The sequence below is a fragment of the Myotis brandtii genome, unplaced genomic scaffold, assembly GCF_000412655.1.
Source record: "Myotis brandtii unplaced genomic scaffold, ASM41265v1 scaffold8, whole genome shotgun sequence".
Lineage (NCBI taxonomy): Eukaryota > Metazoa > Chordata > Mammalia > Chiroptera > Vespertilionidae > Myotis > Myotis brandtii.
Genome location: NW_005371219.1, coordinates 1,362,868 through 1,386,256, shown reverse-complemented (window position 1 = coordinate 1,386,256; position 23,389 = coordinate 1,362,868). Strand labels below are relative to the sequence as shown.

The window sequence follows — 23,389 nt, the reverse complement described above, 5'->3', positions numbered from 1 at the left end:
AAAAATATAAAAAATAACATCCAAATACATTATTTAGTTTTTTTCCAAAAAATACAGTCATGTACACATGAGAAAATAAAACATAATAATACAAATCCCAACTCTGCTCCATTATTAAAACATAAATTCAATCATTTTTTAATTTAATAACATTAAATAAAAGATTCCTAAAGTATCAAAATTTTATTATATGACTCTTTTAAAAACCAGTAGCACTAACTTTTCTTTTTTCATCATAGTTACTTTGGGATCTTAGGTTTCTAAAGTACATTTGCTTTTCTTATTACATATCTACCGTATTAATGTTGGGTGTATTTTTGGCATTTCTAACTTGAATTATTTCTATAAGATACCAACTGCTGACTTTGGCTGGAAAGAAACTATTTTCTGATTAATTAGATGTTTGTGATTTTTTTAAATCCAGCCAAATAATATATATTTAAACTCAGAGAGTAGAAAATGGGCAGAGAAATCTTCATGTTAATCTACAAAACTCTGTTGTATCAGAACAAAGTGTGAATGTAGTATAACAGTCTTGAACCTCTGAACAGTGCAGCTCAAAGTTTGTGTGTGTGTGTGTGTGTGTGTGTACCATCCTCCATCTGAAAGTGACTATGCATAAGAATAATTTCACAGCAATTGGTTATCACTGGGTCATTTTATTGTATTTTACAAAGTTTCAGTTTGCAAAAGACTCAGAGACAACTTTCATGACAGGTAGTATGAGAATTAGTATTTAAAAGTCATGGCAAAGAATGGTTTGACTGATTGTGTGGTCTGAAGAAAAGATTTTAGAATAAAGACAGTGATCATGTCCAACCTCTGGAAGAGGCACTTTTCAGAGGCCCCCAGAAATAAAAGGGACATTGAAAGCAATGTTTAGGCTCTTGGCCTTGATGATGGCTTGGTGTAGAAGAAGACTGCTTAGGAGTGAATTCCATAATGATATTGTTTACATGACCTCTCTCATTATGAAGCAAGTTGTTCTAAGTTACCTACTATATGAAAATAGAAAGTAGCAAGAATAAGGTCGCTTTAGGGAGTCACAAATATTGATGAGAAGGTAGAGGCCATACCACATGAAGCTCTCACAGGGCATAGCCCTCCCAGCACAATTATAGCCAAAAGGCTATGGTTGTAAGCTTGACCTTAAAGTCCAACCGTGCAGTCCTAGGTAGCTAAGGGATGTATGGGCTGTGGGGGGTGCAGCAAGTGTTGCCTAAACAAAGCTTGATAGGGTTGAAGAATGGCAACAACAGGAAAGAAGCAGATTTGAAACTGGCAAGAACATTGTAAACATCTTGCCTTTGTTTTGCTTTGTGTGATCTGACTATAAAATAAAGCTTCGGCTTACAGGCGTGTCACTGTTTCCTCATCCAGGCACAGTGATCTTACCTGGCCCCAACTGTATTCTCTTGTCTGTCTTCTTTAATCCTTCACCACCCCTCCTCAGGCTCACCCCTGGCCATGCTGGATGCAGTTCATATAATATCTTATGGGCAATGCTTTTCCAGGGATGAGGGCCAATTTGTGGTGCACCAACAGCAGAGGTGGAGTAACAGCAAGTTCCAGATAACCGCTGACAATCAGACCCATGATCTCCAGTAGGATTCCTTCTACAACCACAGTATGTGGGCACATGGCAATGTTTCAGAGGGTTAGGATGTATTGCAACCACACAACAACATAGTTTTTCTTGATGGTGTGTAAATAAACTTACCATTTTATGTTAAATTAAAATTATTACACCAATTTTTTAAGAATGTTTTAAAGAAATTTTTGCTTTAGGACAGGCTACTTTGATCCTCCCTTCCTGCTTACTCTTCTTACTTTTCTTCCCTATTTGCTGACCCCTCCTCCTCATCCCAAAGTACACTCTTTTACAGTTATGCAAACTTGAAGGCAAATGTCTGAAGACTAATGGCCAAAAGTGTGAAGAAATGAGCAGCAGGAGAGCTGACACTGAAGCCTGGTCTGGGGCTCGGGATTAAAAGTAAAATCTACACTCTGACTGCAGAGGACACTGTTATCCAGGCTGCTCTGGTTACATTCCATTTTTTTTCAACTGGAAGAGTTTCTCATTAGCATATAAATAAACCATTTGAGATGGGAATTTAATTCTATTTTCATTTTATAGATCTTTAAATTAACTAAGCGTGGGGGAAAAGTTTATGGAATCAAAAGAATTAGGGTTTGAGTGTTGATTCTATCCAAACTCTACCAGCTTCCTCTCCTTGGGTGAGTCATCATTTTATCTCCTTCGTTTCCAAGGCAGAGATACCATATATGCTTTATCTAGTTCACGGAGGCTCAACTGCGATAAATACGCCAAAGCACTCTATCAATTGAATATTAATGTGAAATGATAGATATGTCCTAGTGCCACTACCATGCGCATTACCTATTAAATGAGTGCTTGCTTTCAAAATACGGGTTCAAAACTCTCAGTATCTCTTTTTAGTGTGATAAAGGAGTCTTTGAATTTTCTTCTTTACAGTGAAAATCATTTAAGGGCATGTTTTAGTCATAAAGTGTTCAATTTTAAAATTCTCGGACTGGTTCAGCAATTTTGAAAAGAGAACCCTTGCTGGCATTTCTGAAGATGCTTCCTTCCAGAACATTTTCCTCTCTTGCCTGGGTTCTTAACAAGTAGAGAACAAAAGAGTGAGATTTTACTACTGACAGAGGTGTAACTGGAGGATGTAGCCTCAGTGAGGCAAATGGGCCAAGATCACAGAACCCTGGAGGTGGCCAGCAGGCAGCCCCCCTCACTCATAAGTAGTGCTTCCAATTCAGGAAGGAGCAGGGAACTTGGGCCCCATGAGCAGCCCAAGACACAAGCCTCTTAACAATAGAAAGTCTGAGAGCTGCTTAGGGAAAATCCTCTCTGGTCCTCCAAGCCCACTCCCCCGGAAGCCAGGAATGTGCAGACATCTCTCTGTAACACCATCCATGAAGGGCTTAGGTTCATTTTAGTAAATAAATGCAAATCAATGCCACACAAAAATGAACCAAGTCTGTGTGGCTTGTGTGCCACTGAAAACTGCTTTCTTTTCTTCTTCTTCTTTTTTGTAACTGCTTTCTTCCAACCTTTTAGAAACCAAATATTTAAAATTTGTTATAAAAGGAAAAGAAGAAAATCTATCCTGTAGCTTATTCAAGGAAGAACTAAAACCTATCCTCCTCAGACTACTACAAAAAATCCAAGAGGAAGGAACACTTCCAAGCTCATTCTATGAAGCCAGCATCACCCTAATACCAAAACCAGGTAAAGACAACACAATGAAAGAGAATTACAGGCCAATATCCCTCATGAACATAGATGCCAAAATCCTCAACAAAATCTTAGCAAATCGGATCCAGCAGTACATCAGAAAGATCATACACCATGACCAAGTAGGATTTATCCCAGGGATGCAAGGATGGTACAATATCCGCAAATCAATCAACGTGATACATCACATAAACAAATTGAAGGAAAAAAACCACATAGTCATATCAATTGATGCAGAAAAAGCATTTGACAAAATTCAACACCCATTTTTGATAAAAACTCTCAGCAAGGTGGGAATAGAAGGATCATACCTCAACATAATAAAAGCCATATATGACAAACCCACAGCCAACATCATACTCAATGGACAAAAACTAACACCATTTCCCCTAAAAACAGGAACAAGACAGGGATGCCCACTCTCACCACTCCTGTTCGACATAGTACTGGAAGTATTAGCCATTGCAATTAGACAAGAAGAAGAAATAAAAGGCATCCAAATTGGAAAAGAGGAAGTAAAACTGTCCTTATTTGCAGATGACATGATATTATACTTAAAAAACCCTAAAGACTCCATCAAAAAACTATTAGACTTAATAAAAGAATTCGGCAATGTAGCAGGATACAGAATTAACGCCAAGAAATCTATGGCATTTCTATACACCAATAGTGAACTTGCAGAAAGAGAGACTAAAAAAGCAATCCCATTTACCATCTCACCAAAAAAATTAAGCTACCTAGGAATAAACTTAACTAAAGAGGTAAAAGACCTCTACTCAGAAAACTACAGGACGTTGAAAAAAGAGATAGAGGAAGACATAAAGAGATGGAAGAACATACCATGTTCTTGGATTGGTAGAATCAACATCATTAAAATGTCCATACTGCCCAAAGCAATCTATAAATTCAACGCACTTCCCATTAAAATACCAACGGCATATTTCACAGACCTAGAACGAACTCTCCAAAAATTCATCTGGAACAAAAAACGACCCCGAATAGCTGCAGCGATCCTGAGAAAGAAGAAAGTAGGTGGGATCTCAATACCAGATATCAAGCTGTATTACAAAGCCACTGTTCTCAAAACTGCCTGGTACTGGCACAAGAACAGACATATAGATCAATGGAATAGAATAGAGAGCCCAGAAATCAGCCCCAACCAATACGCTCAATTAATATTTGACAAAGGAGGCAAGAACATACAATGGAGTCAAGACAGTCTCTTCAATAAATGGTGCTGGGAAAATTGGACAGATACATGCAAGAAAATGAAACTAGACCACCAACTTACACCATACACAAAAATAAACTCAAAATGGATAAAGGACTTAAATATACGACCGGAAACCATAAAAATACTAGAAGAATCCAAAGGCAACAAAATCTCAGACCTATGCCGAAGCAATTTCTTCACCGATACAGATCCTAGGGCATTGGAAACTAAAGAGAAAATAAACAAATGGGACTACATCAAAATAAAAAGTTTCTGCACAGCAAAAGAAACCATCAACAAAACAACAAGAAAGCCCACTACATGGGAGAACATATTTGCCAACATTATATCTGATAAGGGCCTAATCTCCAAAATTTATAGGTAACTCATACAACTTAACAAAAGGAAGATAAACAATCCAATCAAAAAATGGGCAAAGGATCTAAATAGACATCTTTTAAAAGAGGACATTCAGAAAGCCAAGAGACATATGAAAACATGCTCAAAGTCACTAATCATCCGAGAGATGCAAATCAAAACAACAATGAGGTACCATCTCACACCTGTCAGACTGGCTATCATCAACAAATCAACAAACGACAAGTGCTGGAGAGGATGTGGAGAAAAAGGAACACTTGTGCACTGCTGGTGGGAATGCAGACTGGTGCAGCCACTATGGAAGACAGTATGGAGTTTCCTCAAAAAACAAAACATGGAACTCCCATTTGACCCTGTGATCCCACTTCTAGGAATATATCCCAAGAAACCAGAAACACCAATCAGAAAGGATCTATGCACCCCTATGTTCATAGCAGCACAATTCACCATAGCTAAGATTTGGAAACAGCCTAAGTGCCCATCAGTAGATGAATGGATTAGAAAACTGTGGTACATCTACACGATGGAATACTATGCTGCTGTAAAAAAGAAGGAATTCTTACCATTTGCAACAGCATGGATGGAACTGGAGAGCATTATGCTAAGTGAAATAAGCCAGTCAATGAAAGAAAAATACCACATGATCTCACTCATTTATGGATAATAAAGACCATTATAAACTGATGAACAAAAATAGATACAGAGGCAGAACAGCATCGAACAGACTGTCAAACTACAGTGGGAAGGCCGGGGAGGGTTGGGAAGGGGGTAAGAGATCAACCAAAGGACTTGTATGCATGCATATAAGCATAACCAATGGACACAAGACACTGGTGGGTAGGGGAGGCTGGGAGAAGGTCAAGGGGGGGAAAAAAGGAGACATATGTAATATTCTTTGTAATACTTTAAGCAATAAGACAAAATTTTTCAAAAGAGAGAGAGAAAAAAAGAATTCCAGTTTTAGCAAAGAATCCTGCTAAACCCATTTATTGAGATCTAGAGGCCCGATGCATGAAATTCGTGCAAGAGTAAGCCTTCCTTCCCCCAGCTGCCGGCATCGGCTTCCCTCTGGCACCCGGGACCTGGGCTTCCCTTGCAGCCCCAGCTTCATCCGCAAAGACTTCTGGTTTAATTAACATATTATGCTTTTATTATTATAGATTTCCCTTACCCTTGATATCCAATTAAGTTTCTCTTTCTCCCATCTTTGATACTTAATCAAGTTCCTCTTCCTTAACCCCTGAAACCTATCCAAGTTCCTCTGAGTATTTTCTCTCTACTCTCTGCCTATTGGCTATAAATCCCCACTTGTCCTTTTAATATTCAGAGTTGAATTCAATCTCTCTCTCAATTGCAACAGCCCTGACTCCTATTGCAATAGTCTTGAATAAAGTCTTCCTTGACTTTTTTTTATATATATTTTTATTGATTTTTTACAGAGTGGAAGGGAGAGGGATAGAGAGTCAGAAACATCGATGAGAGAGAAACATCGACCAACTGCCTCCTGCACACCTCCCATTGGGGATGTGCCCGCAACCAAGGTACATGCCCTTGACCGGAATCGAACCTGGGACCCTTCAGTCCGCAGGCAGATGCTCTATCCATCGAGCCAAACCGGTTTTGGCTTCCTTGACATTTTTAACAAACATCTAGCACAACAATTTTTCTTTTACATATAACATAATACATTTAAATAATAATCATAATCTAGAGCTTAAAGAACAAGAGCTATATTTTTTTCACCTTTGTATTCCTAATATTATTTAACTTCATCAATTAGAGGGGTAAGTACTTTAGGAGTTAGAAATATTTTAAATCCCAGTGTTGTCACTTTTTATATGTATGTGACTTAGGAAAAATAAGATGACTCTCTGAGCTTTGGTCTCTTTATCTGTAAAATGGAAATAGTAATGTTTGTGTCATAGTTAAAGGTTTGTGCTATAGGTTAAAGTGAAATACTAAACATGAAGCATTTTGAACAGGCTCCATCCCAGGGTAAAAGAATTAGGGTGATATTTACTGTTTAGATTGTTTATAGAAAAGTTACAAAATATTATTTATGTAACAATTATTAAATTATTCTCCTGAAGATGTGCGAGTAGGAAAGCATGTTTTGGGATGTGAATGAGGCAACCACATATTGGCAAGAAGATACCAGACACATGGGCTGATGGAGGGCTCTGTCTGCATGCTGGGTTTGTTCCTGGCTATCTTGTGAATTTAGTAAATTACTGAGAAAATAATTATAGGTCTTTGTCCTTATTGGTAAGTTGAGAATAATATTATATATCAATGGGTTGATGTGAGTATTAAAATAATTAGCATTTCACAGTTCCATGTCCAAGGCAATCACTGACTTTATAGCTATGATTCTTAACTGCCATTATTCATGTCTATGGTGATTAGAAAAGGTGCCAGATTTATAGCAGGATGTCTATCATCAAGTTTGCATACTGCTACTTCTAGCCAGGTCAGACCCTTATTTCTCATTTCATCTCTCAGTCAGTGGAGAAAATCATATCCACTTGATGGAAAACGTAAACATATGCTTGGTGAAAAAGAAATAACTATCTATCTGTTATAGGATTGTATGTGACTTTTCACAATCCATAAGAAAACAGATCCTGACATGGTTTCTTTTTACCAAGCATGACTTGCTGCCTGTCATTTGGAAGGGGTTACGGCCCTGAGGCCTTGGAGGCAGGCTCACCAACCTTCTTCTCCTCGCGAATGGCTTTCTGACAGAGACACAGTCCCAGGCACGCTCTCGCCATCGGGTGTTTTCTTAATGAACCGGCTGAGGTAATGCAGACGAGCCTGATAAGCCTAAGGAACAAACATGATCAACACACAGTATAGACATCTAAAAGGTACTCAAGAACCAAACAAAAACAGAAAACACAGGGAAATGTGAATGACTGAGGCAGCTGGGACCAGGCTGGCTCTTGTTAATTATCGAATAAACTCAATTTCTAAACCATCCATGTTTTTGACAGCCATTTCTGAGAACTAATGAAGAAGTGGTCCTAAAATTAATGCACTGAAATCCCACGTCTCCTGATTCTGAATCACTTTCATCTTTCTCAGTTACCCTGAGTTGGGACATGAAATGCACACAAATAATACTGTTTCACTATGGCAATGATTCTTATATAAAACATAGGGAGAGGGAGACATGAAGTCTAAGGGGCAAAGGAGGCTTACAGTTGTGAATATGCGAAACAGATTTTATTCTTGTATTGTTATTTATTAATTATTGTATTATTTATTTGTACTACAACTGTAAACTTACTTTTGCACACCCCTGTATATACTATACCACATATACTATACCACAGGCAGCAGCACATGCTTTTTATCTGCCTAAGGCTGTTCAAAGTCCATGAAAGCAGTTTTAGGCTGTCTTAGTTGGGAGGAGAGACAGCATTAAGCCTAGGCTATGTAAAAGAATGAGGTCACCCACAGGTTGGGTTAACACACGGCACCATTATATGCTTTGCTTTTGCAAGTCATCAGGGTATCAGGACAGTGTGTCCAAATGTGGTCTTAACATCGAGTCAGTCAATGTCTGAGAAAGTTCCAGATGCCATTCCTGAAGGAAAGACTATGTGGTTTCACCAACATGGCTCTTTCTTCCAACCATGCCGAGTAACAGAAAGGAAAGTACAACTCTACAAACTCAAGAGACCTTGATGGCTCTTCCTGGCTCTGCCATCTCCCAGGCTTGCTTCATAGCTCGGATCTCATCTGCTCGCTCTGTATCTCTTTTCACTTCAAGATATTCTGCTTCGCTATGTTCAGTGACAACCCTCAAAATCCAATAGGGTTTATTTGGGTCTTCTTGCTGGGAGTGTGCAGTGGGTATCTGATAAAATAAAAGAAAAACCTTTGGGTCAGATGCTTTCCTTCTTTCAAAAGGGTTCAGATTTAACCCTATGATCCATAATTTCCCTATTAGGTAGTTACCCAAGAGAAATGAATACATTTATTCACAAAAAGACCTGGACAAGAACATTCATTATGGCCTTTTTCATAATAGTAAAAAAAAAAAAGAAAAGAAACACTATAAATAACTGTTGATTGATAAATAAACAAATTGATATACATCACAGTATAACTGAATCTTACAGATAGACATTATACTGAGATAAAATTGAACACAAAAGAAAACTTCTTGCATGACTCATTTGTATGATGTTATAGGACAGGTCAATCTGTTGCCTGGGATGAGGTATGGGGATGACAGAATCCACTGCAAAGAGGTTTGAGGGAATTTCTAAGAATATGGAAATTGTCTATATCTTGATTGAGACATGGGTTACATGGTGAATGCAATTTTCAAAACTCACTGAATTATATATTTAAGGTGGTTGCATTTCACTGTATGTAAAATTTACCTAAACACTAAACAAAAATCTCTAAATTACTGTTAGGCTTACAGCATCTCTTCAGAAAAAATTAGAGCAGGAATAATTGATCATTTCCAAGTCTGGATATTTTACTGGGCATATATTCATTTTGAAAGTTAACATTTTGATGGTTTGTAAGGTCACTTTCATGGGCCTTAGGCTGGGAGAACACTGACATAGGACTTAAAAGTGTTCAGATAAGTGAGGCTCATTGGTGTCTGCCTGATCCAGTGAGAGGCTTGAATCTGATGTGGTTCATAGGCACTTTAGATAAGACTGATGCAATGTTAGGTATCCATAATTATCCATAACGCAGGTGGGGAAGTGGGGAAGGGGAGGCCACTAAATAAAATTTTAGTTTGGTTTTAATGTTCCCCAAAAGACCTCCTTGCTCCTTACAATATTCTCCTAACAATCTGATGAGAACATAAATCTCAAAATTAGATTTTTAAAAATTTCTTCCTTTTAAAACACAATACATGAACTGTACTATATTTTATATTTCTGGATGTATGAGTTTATCAGAAACTTTTCTGGGATCAAGTTTTGATCAGGGAAGAGAACACTATGAAGGAGTATGGGAAGGCCACATGTCTTATACGAATTTATGGATTGAGTTAAGTTTGTCTATTTTCAATTGCAGTAGTTTTTTTTTGTTACTGAAAGGAATATTTTCTCAATGAATTAAAAGGATTGCTTTTATAACAGTGAACAAAAAACTGGAGCTACATCTAGAAAAGTTAACACACAGCATTGTCTTGAAGTTTCAAGGGGGAAAAGTAGTTGATTGGAACTCCACCAATGTTTTTGAGCCAAACTGTTGAAACAAGCAAGCTTTGAAGTGAAAACTGTACCTAATTCTTTCATATTTCAAATGTAATCATCCTTTGATAGATAAAAAATTATTATTCCACATATGTTTAGATGATATTACAGGAAAAGACAGCATTTGGATTGTAAAATAATCTAAATTCTAGTAAAAACATAAGCAATGTAAATTTAAGAAGAAATTAGCTTTTCCGTCTGAAACAAAATCAATGATGGCATAAATTTCACATGATTATGATGACTAAAGCAAAAATACAAAGTATAATATGATAGTTTTCAGTTTGCTGTCTGGACACCCCTACTTTTTATGTATGTGCCCTACTGTCTGGCACATACATTAATACTTTTTAAAACAACAAACAACATAATACCAATATCAACTAAAACCAACTAGCAAAATATTAAGATTCCTAAAGCTTAGTTAATTATTAATGTCATAAAAACCTAATTTCCATATGAATTTTGGAACCCAGCATATAAATTGTCCAAGCACTGGCTTTTTTAGGATTCCCCAGAATTCACGAGTATTTCAATGGTAACTTTTTTGCTGAATCCCATAATTCCTTATTAAGTTCGGTGGAGCCACTGAACAGGCTTTCATTTTTGAGACTGCACATATATATTCATCAGAATTTTGAAAAGAATGTACGGCTTCATATATGCCAGTTTTTAGTTTTATCCAATCATTAATGTTTGCAGAATTGGTTTTTCTTGGCTTAATATTTTTGCAAGGTTTTTTCTTTTTTTTTCTTCTTTATTTCTTTCTACATACTTCAACCTTTCAACTGCAGCTGATCCAGCTTTTCATTTTGACTTTCATCTACAGGTATGTTTTCAGCATTACAGGACAGAAGCTAAAATAGTTGTCAGAAGACCGTTTTCTGTATCTGTAGCACTGTTGATATCTTTAGATAGGCTGGTTTCCAGGCTTGTGTATGCCATGGTATTTCTTATATTACTCTTATGATGTCCAATGCCCAGGCTTGCTATGCACTCTAATGGGACATCTGGCCAAAGACATCTAAGTCATTCATTGCTAATGCTGAGGGGTTGTACAGAATCAATCCTCCAACTTGAGGAAGATTATTTCCCAGATGCACACTCTGCAAAGCAGCAGATGAGACTCTAATGGCCTGCTACGTTTAGAACAGCAGCCTCCCACATGGTAAGAGTTGATTGCAAGAAAATGATCATAGTGCCTCAACACAAAAGCTGTTGGCATTATCCCTCTGTTTACCATGGTACTTACTAGCAGCTACCGTAGGACGTGTGGGATTTCTTGCTGCTTTAATAATCAGTATGTATCCCATTCTCTTCTTAAGAGTATGTCCCCACATTTGACTATCATAAAGCACATGGCTCCAAGTCATTTTGACTGTTCCAACAATGACATTTTGTGAAACCTCACCTGACCCCAATTCTATGTGAAGTTCTTCACATTTATGCAAGGACACGTGAAACAATCCAAACAGGAAAGCTCAGATGGCCCCTGTGTTTACACCACAAATGCAATTAATGAGCTGGTGAATTGGCTCCTGAGTCAGTTCAGCTTCTTTTTGCTGTGTCTGAAGAGCAACCACACCCTTTGTTCCTACAGCATTGATTGCTCAAATTAGGATTCCTCTTCCTTTTAATGGATTCATGCAGCCAATTAAGGCCAACATTTCTCTAACTGCTGTCTGAAGAGTGTCATCCTTAATTTGTCTCAAGTAAAAAGTATGGAATAATTCTCTCCTTGGCAGCCACTCCTTTTCCCTCAGGAAACTCTAGAAGATGAAAAGTCAAATTTTCAACCCTGCTGATGTAGAGCTTTGGGTCAGATGTTCCTAAGGCTTAAACTAACACCCAAATTCTGTCATCAGTACTCATGCTCACAATCTTTCCTGGTTGAAGAGATAAACACTTTTTCTCCTGTGTGTTTCTGTCTTTGTTTACAGCCTACTCAGCTTTCATTGCCACTTCCTGTTCCGACTGACTCTTCTCACTGAATCATGTGGAGAAAAGCCCACCAACATAACCACCAGCTCAAGTTTGGACCCCGTCAATGGGATGAGAAAGTTAGCAGTACTTCGTTTAAGGGAAACTGGACGAGCCTCAGATGTCTCACTGGGACCTGCCCACTTGTGGTCAGTCTACCAAGAAGGTTCAGAGCCAAGCTCCTTATCAGCCCAGACACCCACATGGCCCATATCGGCAGAACGGCATTCCCCTTCTTCAGTGCTTTTATCTTCAATTTCTCATTTGTCCTGGGAATGTCTATTTTCTTTGGGACATTTTAGCCTCACATTTGAAGTATGAATTAATATGATTTGGTAAAAAGTAGAATAACTCTCCAAAATTTGTGGTTCAATTATTTATGTAATGAAAGAGGCTTTGTTTCCTGTATCTTCATCTTCATCTACAGCGTGGCTTCCCTTTCCTGGAAAACTCTGCTCTTCTAATTGAGCACTGCCTTTTTCAGAGTTACAATGGTTTGTTTAACAATTCTCTGTTTGAACAAGCCACTATCAGATACCTTTTTTTGAAAAAAGATATTCAAGAACTAGACTTAGGTTGAGCTAAACGTAAAATCATTTCATTCTGATTGCCAAGAACAGCCTTTGAAACAAAGTTCACAGTACTTTTAAAATAGGGCAGGAATGCTCACTTTTGTAAGTCCTGGCAAAGCAGAAGTGCTGTTTCAAAGCCCCAATACTTAAACCATAGTTGCTCGGAGAGTTACAGTGCTACTTCAAATGCGTGCTGCCTTTTTGGTCTATTTACACGTTATTTTGCTTGTTTGAGATCCTCTTTGTAGACTAATGTGTCTTACCACCCAATAATGTGGAGGTGAGCACGTGAAAAGTGGTTGCTTGCTTCTCTGCTTTCCCATAAGATGTTTGCACTGTGGGAGGCAGGCTGCAACTACTTCAGCAGAGGTGACTCACTCGCCTCTTCCTGCATTGACATGGACTGGGGATGGGCTGCATCCGCTGGGCTTCTGACACACACAGAAGAGCAGCAGCCTCAGGGCCACCCTCCTGCCCCCAGTGGAAATCAGATATGGCTTATTTACTTCTCAATGTTGCGGAGTGTAGACTCCAACAGCTAAGAAATGAAATCTTGGAGATGCAAGTGGAGTCTGGGACAACGGAGTCATCGTCTTCTAATTTGTTCATTTTTCTTTAGTGTCCATTTTACTAGTGGTACTAACAGCCTATTTAGTTAATCCACCTGGAAACCTGGGAGATATCTTCCATGTTTTCTGGCTCCTTATCTTCTACTTTGGATGAATAACTACATAGCCTGTGTGTTTCCTAGATATTTCTTGATTTGCCCTACTCTTCCTTTCTTTGGCCTGTACCTAATACATCTGACACCTTTTTACCTGGAGCACTGCGGTACCTTCCTGAATGGTTTCCCCATCTCTATTCTTTCACCCTTTAAATGCGTACCTTTAAAAGTCATCAGGGATCTGCAATGTAAATCTGACCATGGCAATACACATTTTAAACCCCTGACCTCCCAGCCCTGCTTAGCTTAAACAATGATCACAAATGATGGGAAGAGATCTTCCTCATAGGTATTTTGTTTTGAGGTTAGTGTTCAAATAACTTGAATTTGAATGTTTTTAAGCCTGTGCTTGCACTCCTCAAATTTTTCACCCACATCTTTCTTATCCCCATCATTATAATTATCTAACTGGCCTGGAAGGAATATGGGTTAAGGATGCCTGGGCTGTAAAAGAGTCCCAGCTTCTAATGAGGCTTAAAGGCTCTCCTCCATCTGATACTTACTTACCCCTCATGCTTCATATCTCATACTTTAATAATTTAAGAAAATTGTTAGATTTTGCCCCAGCATGCCCTTGCTCATTGACCCAGTTCAGGACTCTGCTCCTTTAGGAAGAAGCTAGATAAGGGACCTATGCTTTCTACCACTGCATCGTCTCCTCCATCAGACTGTTTTTTTTTTCAGAGTGGGATGTGTGTAAGGGTAATATTAGAAACCCAAGTGCCCCAAATATGTAAAAAACTTTTACATATTAAAAGTTAAATTAATGGTTTTTGATACTAACTCAGGGAAGGTTGCTTGCAGGAGGTGTTCAAGGAATGTCCTTAAGCTATCTAGATGGCTGATGAAAACAAGGAGGTGGAATTTCTCACAGTTTTGTCTTCAGCAGAGACCCGATGGGCAAGGAGGGACCCGATGAACCTAAATGCATTAAGTAACTCCAATAAGAAAAAGTGCCACACCCACCTGAGACTCAAAGCGAGGTGCTTGTTTTTCTTTGGCTGTCTTTTCTCTCTCAGAAGACTTTTCTTTGCCTTTCCTTGTTCCTTTGGATGTTCCTGAAGATTTTTGCCCCTCACTAATAAAATGGGAATCTGGGATTCCCAAGGAAATTAATTCCTCATGTCTCTCTCCATGAGCTAGGGAGACATAAAATGGAAACCAGTGAGTCATGATAGAACAATAAAATCATGTCATGTAGAAACAAAGGGAGCAATTCAAGAAAAAGTGGTTAGTCTAAGGCATTTGGGTTCTCTTTTAAACAAGCAAAAAAATTGATCTTTTGTAAAAATCTGTGACTCTTTTATAAAATTGAGAAATAATTCACATACTAAAAACTCACTGTTAAAGGATATAAATCAGTGGGTTCTGAAATATCCATAAGGCTATACACCATCACTGTTATGTAATTAGTTTCTAATGTGGATGTTTTCAGTTCATTTTCTTGCATAATTGCCTTGACTAGTATCTCCAGAACAATATTGAATTGATTCATGTCTGCTTTAATATTTATTATTACCTTTCTTTTGCTTAGTTTGGGCTTAGTGTTTACTTTTTTTCCTAGTTTTCTAATTTTTTAAGGTGGAAGTTTAAGTTACTGATTTGAGATAATTTTACTTTTTATTTATTTTTATTTAAATATATCTCTTTTTTAAATTGATTTCAGAGAGGAAGCGAGAGGGAGAAAGAGAGATAGAGACATCAATGATGAGAGAAAATCACTGTTCGGCTGCCTTCTACACACCCCCTATAGGGGATTAAGCCGCAACCTGGGCATTGACCGGAATTGAGCCCGGGACCCTTCAGTCCGTAGACTGATGCTCTATCCACTGAGCCAAACCAGCTAGGGACATTTTTCTTTTTAAATATAGGCATTTATAGCTACAAATTTCCTCAGCATTGGTATCATTGCATTTCATTAGTTTTGGTATATTTTTTATTCATCTCTAAGTATTTTTAAATTTTTTCTTATGGTGTATTTTATTACCTCATGTGGATACAATTTACTGCCCAGTATTCTTCTATTTCAGCTTGAAGGACTTTCTTTAGTATTTCTCAAAAGGCAGAATTGTTGGTGACAATTTTTCTCAGTTTTGTTTTGTTTTATTTTTTGGAATGAGACTTTAAAAGAAATCCACTTCCATTCTACTCTTTCTGGTGGCTACTAACCCACCAGGCAGACAGGCTGTTAGTTTTCAAGGCTACTAATGAGCTGGAGACCAGGGGATGAGATGAGGGCAAATGAAAATACCATAAAGCTCACTGCTCTTAAAGAGATTTGGCTGTTTTTCTTGAATAAAGTATTTGTCAATTTCCAGAGTTCTGAAAATATTGATTCTGATTATTTCTGCCACATTTTTTTGTTGATTTTTTATGGAAGAGCTAATTTTTGGAGTCCTTACATTGTCATTTCCATTATTCTCCTGGATTTGTGTTCTTATTTGAACCTCCTGAGTTAACTCTGCTTGTTGTTTGGGGCAGAATCCTGAGAGAATGGCGAATTCACACAGGCTAGGTCTCTCAGAGTTCTCTATAGAGACCCTGTCACAAAAGCATGGAATTGCAAAAAACTCGGTGGAGGTAAGTGAGATTCTATTCTAAGTAGCTCAGCACTTAAGTGTGATGAGTAGAACCGCAACTACAACAACAACAAAAAGGACTGATTTAACTTGTGAGCAGAAAAGCAAAAAATAAATAAATAAAAATAAGAGACCACAGAAAGAAAAAAGATAAGGTTAGAGGAGGATGAAGCATATGGGTAGAGATGATAAGCCATTGAAAATGTATCAAGTGAAGAAGGACAAAGATATTTATCAGAAGCCACACAGTAAAACCACGTTTTATTAGAAACCCAGGATAAAAGGTAAGAGGCTGCAGACAATACATTTTCTCTTTCATTCTTTGGTGTCCTTTGTCAACCAAAAACTTTGCGATTGAAGAAACACTGCTTGTACAGAAACGGGAGCCCATGGATTTCGGTCTCCTCGTGCTGCCTCTGTTACATAAAGGTGGCATAGCACCAGCTCATCATCATCCCAAGCCCATATGAAACCAACTGGGCTGTCTCCAGTCTCGGTGGCCACTGCCACCACCTCAGCTTCGTGCTCCCGTAAAATCCAGGTCCCAGAGATTTCAAGGCTGGCAAAGTCAGGAGTTACCTACATTACAGAGCTCCTCTTGTGGCCAGTGCTGGATAAAAGGACCTCACAAAAACTGGGGTAGAAGAACCCATTCTTTTCACCCGAGCTGCCAGACAACTGTTACCCAGTAATGCTAAGTATAAAGTATTCCTTACTATGAAGGCCAACATATCATTATGCACGGCATTTTAAATTCCCAGCTTCAACTGTTACAGCGATGCAGTGATTCACAATTTCAGTGAACAAAAGAATCACCCAGAAAGCTATAAAATCTAGATACTGGAGCCCTAACCTAGAGATTCCAATGGCTTTGTCTGATATGGGCCCAGGAATGTACAACTTTAAAAACTACCTCAAGTGCTTCTGATTCAAATGGCCTGGAGAAACACACTTTAAGCAATGGATTCAATACTCCCTTTTGCTAGAAACAAGTGTTGCGAAAGGATGAGCTGAAAGAAAGACCAATGATTTAGAATTCAAGGAGGCTGGATTTTTCTTCGCAAGCCTGGTTCTGAAATGTTGGCCTGCATCAAAATCACAGAAAGGCTTGTTTAAAAACCGATTCTCGGTAGAACCCCTAACATTTCTGATTTGGTAGGTCTGAGGTAGAGGCCCCACATTTGCATTCCAAGTTCCCAGGGGTGCTGAGGCTGCTGGTCCAAGGACCACGTTTAGAAAAACCACTGGTTTACATTTAAGAGGCATCATTACCTTTTCTCAACAAGAGGGGTTTTGTTGTTGTTGTTGTTGTTTGCCTTTTATGTTCTATTGATTCTAAGAACTAAATAGCCAAGTAGCAGGGGAGCAAATAATTTTAGTTGAATCCCTACTATGTTTCTTTCTCTTTTATTTCGGGAAGCATCCAGTAAGGGTAAGTTCAGAGAGGTTATGTAACTCTCCCAAATGATAAGAATTGAATCGGAATTCAAATACAAGTTTAAAGGACATGTTTTGCCCTTTCAAAAAGTCTTGTAAGTCACTCCAGTAGCAAAGTAAAATAGTAAGTGTAAAGCATCCAGATCTTATCAGATACTTGGTGCCAGTTACTAGGTACTTTCAAAATGGGGGCAGACCCTCCTGTGTGAGGGCAAAGAGACTGAATGTAAGCACCATGCATTTATAGGGGCGACTTGCTTTTCTCCAGCAATTCCAGCTGCTGAGAAGTGTTGTACTAGAGAAAATCTTTCAGCCAAATAGTCAAATGACTTGGAGGTGAATCCTTGATTAGCTAGCGGATAGGTTAACTCTGGCAGGTTTATTACATTCTTTAAGTTTCCTCTGTTTAAGGGAGAAACTGACATCAAGCCTACAGGGATTAAAATAATCTTTTAAAAATAGGATCATACTTAGTATGCCTTGGGATTTTAAGATGTTAACAAATGTCAGATGACATGGATTATCAAGCTGCCCATTAGGTATTTCTGGAACTCTTTTTTCTTATCCATAGGTCTCAGTGTCTGGATTCTATTCAAATTACCATATTCTAATATTTAAGTTCACATAAGTGAGCATCTACTAGAGTGTCCACCACATAGCAGGTGTGTACCATCTTCTTTCCTTACATTGTTAATATATAGACTAAAACAATTTTCACATTTTAATGGCATACAGCATGATAACCTTTTCTCCCATGATTTACGAGTTCTCCAAAGGCCAGAATATCATTATACACTGCATTTTAAATTCCTAGTATCACCTACTATAATGCTGAACTTATAATATGTACTCATTATGAGGTAGTTTAACTTTCATAGGTAAAGCTTTATAGGGAATCTGCCTGTGTTGGGAGTATATATATCAGTAAGAGGTAGGAATAAGTATCCTACTGATTCAAAAACTATGAAAAATGTGACCCCACCCCCACATTGTGTATTCATGTAATTAGAAGAGCTGAAGAGGAAATGACCACTGAAATAAACTAATATACCCCTTGAGCTTGAAAGGATCTTTAGCATTATGCCTTTAGATATCCCCTTACATTATCTTACACATATCCAGGATACAATAGACAAAAGTCTTCAGTGAATTATAACACTTATTACAAGAATGTAATTTTGATTTTATTATTAAAATTCAATGCTTATATTTATACTAGAGGCCCGGTTGCATGAAACTCGTGCATGGATAGGTTCCCTAGGCCTGGCCAGTGACCAGGGCCTATAAGGTTCCCTGCCTCCCCACCTCACCGCCTCCCCACCTGCACAACCCAACCACATGGGCCCCCCCCCCCCCCCCGCCTCTCTGCCTCCTCCTTCCCTTGCGACCCACCGCTGGTCACCTGTCATGTTCCACGCCACCCCCTAGTGGTCAGCGCACTCATAGTGAGCGATCGAACTCCCGGTCTCCCGGTAGAACTCCTGAGGGGACACTTTGCATATTAGCCTTTTAGATAGATAGATGATAGATAGATAGATAGATAGATAGATAGATAGATAGATAGATATCCAGGAGCTAAAACTACTTGGGACTTAAACATTAATGTAATTTCCAAACTAGCATACTTGTTTAAGACAAAGTATACATTTACTAATCACAATCATTTTGGTAAATAGAAACAGGAATATACATATAAAAATTGATTTGTTTCTTCATAGTCCTGAACTGAGAATAACAAAGTTTATATGTGCTTTTTGCAAAACCACTAATTACATATCACAGCAGATAATATTACTAAGTACAGTACTACCAGCTCAAGACTTTCCAATTCCGATTTTCTTAAGTGAGAGCTGTCTCAGTAAGCAATTTTTACCAAAACGTAGGTATAGAATTGTAACTAAAGGTGGCACTGTTGCCTCATGTTAACCAGAGGCCACGCTTTCTAAAATTCAGATTTATGATACAAATATCCTAGGTTATGTATATCACTTTATTTCAAGCCTTACCTTTTATCATGCGTAATAAAAGTGTAAATTTTTGAAGAGCATTAAATTATGTACCACACTTTTCATAGAAAGTAACTGTTGAGTTTAAGTAACTTAATGGGCCAAGATTTCCATTGACTTTAGGATGTACCTAAATTTTATTTATTTATTTTTTTAAAACTTCTTTATTGATTAACATATTACATATGTGTCCTTATAGGATGTACCTAAAATTTTAAATTGGGTCACCAATATATTAACAAACAAAATGCCTGACCAATTTCTTCTTGATATAAATTATTCATAATTAAAAAGTAAGCTTAGTTATAATCAGAAAAAATTAGCAACTTAATTTTTCTAAAATATATCATACCTTAAAATTAAAGTTTGTAGGTTCTGAGTTGTAAATATAATTGCTCATAGAAATTGACATATTGATATGTTTTAAACAAATTAGTGACCTAAAAGTTCACATTTATCAACATATCAGAGATATTATTCTAAATCCAAAAGCTGCATGCTTAACTTTCAAAAAGATTAACCCACATATTCTTTCAAATAGAAAATTTTCCTAGTTTCATTTTAAACACAATTCAATTCTGAATTTCTTTGCTTGCTGCTTTCAGCAACAAATGTATTATGCAATGCAAGGTGTAATTTAATTTTAGCAGCTGCTCATTTACTCATAAAACTGTCAAATGTGATGTCAGAAAAGAAGACAATTAATTCTGAAGACTTATTTTTTACTTGGAAAATACACTACTAATAATACCCTTTTTTAGTGCTACTAGGTTCTAGGAAATATATGCATATTATCTTGAAACTTCACAACAACCTTAAAAGATAGGAATTATCATTCTAATTTTACAGGTGGCCAATAACCCAGGTTCAGGTAGCCAACACAGGGCAGTTTAGTTGCTATGCTGCATTTCTTTATTTAATATTGACTTCCTTTTAAAAACTTAATTCATATTATAATTTTGTACCATTATCTAATTCTATGTTTTTGCACCATTCTATTTTATGAATTAAACCACTGTGTCCATTTCAGTTATCAATATTTTTCTTTGGTTTCCCTCTATAATTTTTAACATTTATTCATCAATATACCTAAATGTATTAAATATGGCAGTTTGTTAGAGTGGTTTGTTTACTGGAAATCCATCTTGCTGAATAACTTGTAGTTGAGAAGCTTAAAAGATCCTAAGGAAAAATATAATAAAATAATTTATACAAACTTTTATGTTCACTACAAAAATATAGGCAGTTCCCCCAATAAAGGCATTTGTTGAGGACACAATGAAGATCTGAAACTGGTACTACTGTAAATTATTTTTTCCCTGTTCAAAAGCTTTCACTGAACAGTTAATTCCCATTCAAAATCCTAGCTATGGCAGTAACTAGCTGTTGCTAAACAGTTACTAAACAGTCTGTGCCTCAGTTTTCTCATCTGTAAAATATTACTTATAGCATCTACCTCATGGGTTTATTGTGAGAATTAATTGTGTCAATGTACGTGAAGCCCCTATGAATAAGGACGCTATAAACATCGGTGTAAAGGTTTGTGTATGGACATAAGTTTTCAATGCTTTTTTGTCAAGTTTTACTGAGATGTAACAGATATATAACATTGTATTAGCTCAAGATGTATAACATAATGATATGTATATACAGTGAAACAATTTCCACAGTAAGTTTGGTTTACATCTATCACCTCACATAGTTTACAAATTTTTTCTTGTGATGCGGACTTTTAAGATCTACTCTTGTAGAAACTTTAAAATATATACTACAGTGCTGTTAACTATAATCATCATGCTATACATTACATCCCCTGGACTAATATACCTTCTGACCACTTTCACCCATTTTCTCCACCCTTTTGCTCCTTCTCTGGCAACCACTAATCAGTTCTGTCTCTATCATCTCTGTTTTCTACAGATTCCACATATAAAATAGACCATACAGCTTTCGTCTTACTCCGTCTGACTTATTTCACTTAGCATAATGCCCTTAAGGTACACTCTTATTGCTGCAAAGAGCAGGTTTTCCTTCTTTTCATGACTGAATAATGTTCCATTGTGTGTGTATGCCCCAGTTTCTTTGTTCATTCATCCGTTGATGGACACCTATCTTGTTTCCATATCTTGGCTATTGTAAATAATGCTGCAATGAACATGAGGGTGCAGTGATCTCTTTGAGATAGTGATTTTATTTCCTTCTAATTTGTACCTAGAAGTGGAATTGCTGGATTATATGGTAGGTGTCTTTTTAATTTTTTGAGGTGACTCCATATTGTTTCCCATAGTGGCTACATCAATATACTTTCTACATTTTCTCCACATCCTTGCCAACGCTTGTTATTTCTTGTCTTTTTGATGATAGACACCCTAACAGGTGGGAGGTGTAGTTCATTGTGGTTTTGATATGAATTTCCCTGGTGACTAGTGATGTTGAGCACCTTTTCATGTACCTGTTGGCCATTTGTATGTCTTCTTTGGAAATATGTCTATTCAATTTTTCTACCCATTTTCAATCAGATTTTTTTCCCATTGAGTTTTATAAGTTCTTTATATATTCAGATCACTAACTCTTTCTTAGGTATATAATTCACAAATATTTTCTCCCATTCCATGAGTTGCTTTTTAAATTTTTTTGGTGGTTTCCTTTGTTGTGGAAACACTTTTTCATTTGATGTAGTCTCACCTGTTTACTTTTGCTTTTGGTATCAAGTCCAAAAAATGATTGCCAAGACCAATGTTAAGGGGCTTACTCCCTATGTTTTCTTCAAGAGATTTTATGGTTTCTAGTCTAATGATCAAGTCTTCAATCCATTTTGAGTTGATAATGTTTTAATAATTACATGATAAAATTACTATTAAATATTTATATGAAATACTAAATGCATAAATAATAATTAGGCTGACATACCTTTGATATCACTTTTCTCCAACTCTTTTAGTGCTTGAACAAACATCTGTTGATTTTCAGTGAGAGGCCAACTGTTATATAATACCAAACACTGTATAATATACTTGTAAGTCTGAAATAAAATGCAATGTTTAAGCAAAATCAATGAGAATAAACACATGTGCCTAAGAACGTATTATTTTAGGCATATAATAAGTGCCTATTTTTTCTGAATCATACAATCATAATTTAATTAAATACTATCAGATGTTCCCCCAAATTCTGTAACACCACAGTCTATAAAAGTTTATCCTCGCATCCCCACCAATAACTGCCATGATATATTCTAGTATTTATAATTTTTTATTCATGTTATAAATAAATTGTATTCATTTTACTTTTGTTATATTTATCAGTTTTCAATTAAGATTACATTAATCTCAGAGGAAAGATTGGAAAGTTTGTATTGTTTTCAGTTTTCCAGAACAATTTAGTTAAAAGTCTGTTAGTGCTAACCTATAAAGCCAGCTGGGCCTAGGCTTTTTGGAAAGATAACACTTTGATTATCAATTCAGTTTTATTAATTACTAGAGGCCCGGTGTACAAAAATTTGTGCACTCAGGGGGGAGGGGGGGGCCCCTCAGCCTGGCCTGTGCCCTCTCGCAGTCTGGGACCCCTCGGGGATGACCACCTGCTGGCTTAGGCCTGCTCCCCAGGGGATTGGGCGTAAGATGGCAATCAGACATCCCTCTGGAAGCCCGGCAGCCCTCAGGGGATGTCCACTTGCCAGCGGGGAGCAGGCCTAAGCTGCAGCTGGACATCCTTAGCGCTGCTGAGGAGGCAGGAGAGGCTCCCACCACCACCGCTGTACTGGCAGCCATCAGCCTGGCTTCTGGCTGAGCAGAGCTCCTCCCATGTGAGAGTGCCCTGACCACCAGAGGGCAGCTCCTGCATTGAGCGTCTGCCCCCTGGTGATCAGTGTGTGTCATAGTGACCAGTCATTCCCAGTCCTTCTGCTGTTAGGGTCAGTTTGCATATTACCCTTTTACTATATAGGATAGAGGCCTGGTGCACGGGTGGGGGCCAGCTGGTTTGCCCTGAAG

At 37.6% G+C, this 23,389-nt stretch overlaps 1 protein-coding gene and 1 pseudogene across 1 annotated transcript in view; both read right to left on the bottom strand.

Moving 5' to 3' along the window:
• ADGB (androglobin) overlaps window positions 1–23,389 on the bottom strand; it is a 123,257-nt gene that overhangs the window by 8,923 nt on the left and 90,945 nt on the right. The window contains exons 29-32 of the mRNA XM_014531369.1: window positions 22,308–22,419; window positions 14,342–14,514; window positions 8,554–8,730; window positions 7,580–7,691 (exon numbers count right to left, since the gene is read on the bottom strand). Of these exons, the coding sequence (XP_014386855.1) occupies window positions 7,580–7,691; window positions 8,554–8,730; window positions 14,342–14,514; window positions 22,308–22,419 (574 nt within the window). The remainder of the gene's footprint in view (window positions 1–7,579; window positions 7,692–8,553; window positions 8,731–14,341; window positions 14,515–22,307; window positions 22,420–23,389) is intronic.
• Window positions 10,632–13,058, bottom strand: LOC102239475 (annotated as a pseudogene).